Below are 3,968 nucleotides of genomic sequence, written 5' to 3'. Positions count from 1 at the left end.
AGGGAACAGGCAAATACTGTTTCCATCATCGTAACCTACAACCTTCAGAGGGTAGCTTTGCATTTCGGGGGACGGATTTCGCCAATATTCCTGCTAAATGAAGTTTTTAATTTTACAGACACCGTCGAGTGCACAAAAAAAACTTAGAATGAAGTTTTTGATCACAAGTTCCCCTCTCTTACAGAAGAAACGAAAGGAACCGCTGGCCGTCAAGGAGAAGTGAAGACTTTTAAAATGGACACGCTACTTACCCCTCACACTACTCGGATTCTCACCAATTCTTTACCATGTTCTTCTTGAAATATGACGGATATTCGTTTGATAACATTTTCGACCGGAAAAGACAATGTAATAAGTTCAATTTTATACAACAGGAGGAATCAACTATTTTATGAAAAGTAGCAATATTTCATAGTTTTTGTGTTATGTCATTATCCATTCAAAAAGTCCCGATTTGTTAACTGTCTTTCAGCATGGAATAATATTCCGGAGCTAACAATTAAGTTTTCACTGAGGCTTCGTATTGTCAATACCTTGTAAATAATTGTGTTTCTGCTACACTCAACGTATCCATTGGTCAACTGTGTCAATACACCTACCAACCTCTCTATTGAAACGATTAACCACAGTCAGAAAGGGGAAAGCACAGAACATTTGATCTTGTCACGGTGCACTTGCACATCCGTCTTAACAAGAAAACGTTAACTCTTTTTCAAATGTGTACGCAGCTACCGCAAAACTACAAAAAAAGTCCACGAATGCGTTAGCCACACAACGAGAACTGCGCCTCCCTGAAGAAGTTGAAGGCCGGCAACGTACGAACGTCAGTCACCAGGGAAACAAACATGACGTAAAAGAACGCAGACGACCCGGTACTTCACGGCAGCTTTAAAACCGCCTGAAAGTGCAAAGCTATTGAAAGTAGATCTGCGGATTAATCTGAAAGACAATACAATTCCAAATATTAAGAACGCGAGAGTACAAGGAAAAGTAAAGTGTGTCAAATAGTTATCGTATGGGTGAAAGCAAAATTTGAAAAGAAAAATATATTTAAAACCGCCTGAAAGTGCAAAGCTATTGAAAGTAGATCTGCGGATTAATCTGAAAGACAAAACAATTCCAAATATTAAGAACGCGTGAGTAAAAGGAAAAGTAAAGTGTGTCAAATAGTTATCGTATGGGTGAAAACAAAATTTGAAAAGAAAAATATATTTATACACTGGATGTATTTATATTGCACTTTGTTCGAAGCTCATAGTCTTAAATACTATTTATATATATATATTTAAGATTAAGATATTTTCCTGTAAACTTTTGCAATTTCAGTGACTAGAGTTATTAGATCGTGGATTTCTTTCTGTAATTGTTTGATTCAAACTTGGTGGGTAGAGGGATTTCACAAAAAAAGTATTTCTCAATTGGGCCCTTCTACGTATATACGATGTTATGAGTTTCCCTAAAGTTTAACTGGTAGACATAAATGCAATGTCATCCCTTGATGTAATGAAACGTGACTGTAGGCCGTGAAACCCATATCATCGTCAGTTTCATGTGTCTGTTGTGTCACTAGATGGCGCCATTACAGCTATCTCTGCTTCTCCGGAACGAGGCTGGGTTTTGTTTGGCTTCAAAAAGGGAGCAGACATTATTGTGAAGCGCCCCCTACTGAACTGGGTGTCTTACCCTTGGTAGCATAGGGGTCAGGTTAACCGAGACTCTATGTAAACATATTTATATGGCAGCCAGACTCAAAGGATACGGTAGAATATTGCCAATTTTTAGGATTGTCTCTACATAATGACTCCACCCTTTCGTTTATGTTTGATTTACCTCTTGTTTAAATTCTCATTCAATTTCTTAAGTTTAACAGGTCTTCTAAATTGAAACATTACTGATACGTCTTTTTGAAGAAAAAATGTTGAAGAAGTCTTTTTGATGTGTCGTGATTTTTAATATTTGTGGACTGTAACTGATTGTAGATGTGTTTATAACAGTACCATGCATCATATACATTCATTTTTACAATTAATGACATCGCAACACATCCGTGTTTTGATAAAAGATTACAGGTGTATGGCACCCTGAAAGAATCATGAAAGTAATTTCATGTTTACTTCATTTCATGAGTACTTTCATGATTTTAGGGGAAAATATTCTTGGTGGATCAAGATTGGCCTATATTTCGAGCCATGCTCTGGAGAGGACGACTTAGCTGATAGGCCCATATTTAGACCCATGGTTTATAGAATGTGAATACCCTAAAATGAGATTATGTCCGTTTATGTATAGTACACAGTGACATGTACATGTATTTTTTTCCTTTCTTTCTGAATAATGATTTACTTTTTGTTTCATTTTCCTTGATGAATTGGTTAAATGTTAGGCAAAATTTCATCTGAATTTTGTCATATCCCAAATCTTGGCATATCAGGAAAAGTTTCTGCAAACTGTGAAATAATAATTGTTTGGAATGAATCTCCAGTGTAACATCTGTGAGTCTAATCGACATCAATCAACAGGAAGCTGTATTAGAAGTTACCTACATAATTTGGAAAAAGTTGAACATTTAAAATGTCTTTTTCGGATAACCCTTGAACTTTTGAGAGTTTTAAAGTATTTTATCGAGTTAACCTATCAGAAAGTTATTTTGCATTTCTTTGTGTCTTCTATAAAGGTACTGAGTATGTTCCTAAGGTTTTCTTTGCACTGTACATTTTTCTCAACTTACAGAATCATGATAGCTATGTGTTTACTTTATTTCCCTTGGTTTTTTGCCTGTGAACCAGCCTTTTGTCTCTTTGAGGATTAGTTATAATACCATGAGCAATTCTTCCGTCTTTTTGATCTTGTCATCCCACTGAAGTCTTGGCACGCTAAAGCCGATGGAATATTCCATATGTTCCCGTGTAGTTATTTCAAACTTTCCCCCCGTTTCGTTTTGTTTAACTATTTACCAATCACTTTATAAAAGATTTGTACAACATCGTTCACAATATGGATATTCTTTCTGTTTCACTTGATTCCTTTTCTAAATAAACGATGAAAATGATCATTTTAGGTCACACATGGTGTCAACTACTATCTTTTCAACCTGTTCACCCCGAATTCCATTTAGAACATTCAAGTCCATAGTCACCCTTAAGAACAATGGCTTTGGGCTGATTATACGGTAAACTTAGCGACCAGCCATAATTAACATGATTGGAACTAATTTGGGATAATTGGATCTTTATATTTTTCGAATTTCTCAAAAGTATTAGATGCCCTTATAGCTGAATGTTGCAACATTACAAATTACTCAAACACGATTGAAACTAATTTTGGATAATTGGATGGTGAAGTAATGTCGATATAATCTGCAAATGTAACCTCATCTGCTTTCTTTTTTTAAGTTACACACTCGTTTTTGTGAGTAATTTGTAATATCGCAACATTCAGCTATGGGCACCTAACACTTTTGAGAAATTTGATAAATATAAAGATCCAATTTTCCCAAATTACTTCTAATGGTGTTCTCATTAAAAACAAGTGTGTAACTTAAAAAGAAAAGTAGATGAGGTTACATTTGCAGATTACATCGACATTACTTCACAATCCAAGTATCCCAAATTAGTTCCAATCATGTTAATTAACACAAATGCATGGAAAGCCAAGCCTGTTGCATTTGACCAAAAACTCCACCATTCTTGAAATGAGAGTTTGGGCGTTTGAAAATGAGAAGACACAATTGTGATTTGAACTGCCCAGTGAAACAATTTTTTTACTATAACCCAAACGGGATTCGAACCCCCACACACTCACGGCAACATCGCCTAGCTGCTAGGCCTCACACAAAACCAGTCGGCTACCGTTTCCAACCCAAAAGAGTTGTCACAGCAACCGACTTAGATGTTACAATCCTGTGCGTGACCGAGCAACACAGTGTGCATGGAGCAGACGACACACAGACACAGTACAGACACACATAT

The 3,968-nt window shown here is 36.2% G+C and overlaps 1 protein-coding gene across 5 annotated transcripts in view; it reads left to right on the top strand.

Annotated features, from left to right (window-relative positions):
* LOC139127414 (high affinity cGMP-specific 3',5'-cyclic phosphodiesterase 9A-like) overlaps window positions 1–1,022 on the top strand; it is a 63,644-nt gene extending 62,622 nt beyond the window's left edge. For 3 of the 5 annotated variants that reach the window (XM_070693335.1, XM_070693336.1, XM_070693333.1), the window contains one exon: window positions 185–361. In XM_070693335.1, the coding sequence (XP_070549436.1) occupies window positions 185–223 (39 nt within the window). In that variant the 3' untranslated portion in view covers window positions 224–361. Of the gene's footprint in view, window positions 1–184 lie in introns of all 5 variants that reach the window. The other 2 variants (XM_070693337.1, XM_070693334.1) reach the window with 2 other exon arrangements.
* The last annotated feature ends 2,946 nt before the right edge of the window (window positions 1,023–3,968 follow it).

The sequence above is a fragment of the Ptychodera flava genome, unplaced genomic scaffold, assembly GCF_041260155.1.
Source record: "Ptychodera flava strain L36383 unplaced genomic scaffold, AS_Pfla_20210202 Scaffold_31__1_contigs__length_3010019_pilon, whole genome shotgun sequence".
NCBI lineage: Eukaryota > Metazoa > Hemichordata > Enteropneusta > Ptychoderidae > Ptychodera > Ptychodera flava.
This window is presented reverse-complemented; position numbering and strand designations above follow the sequence as displayed.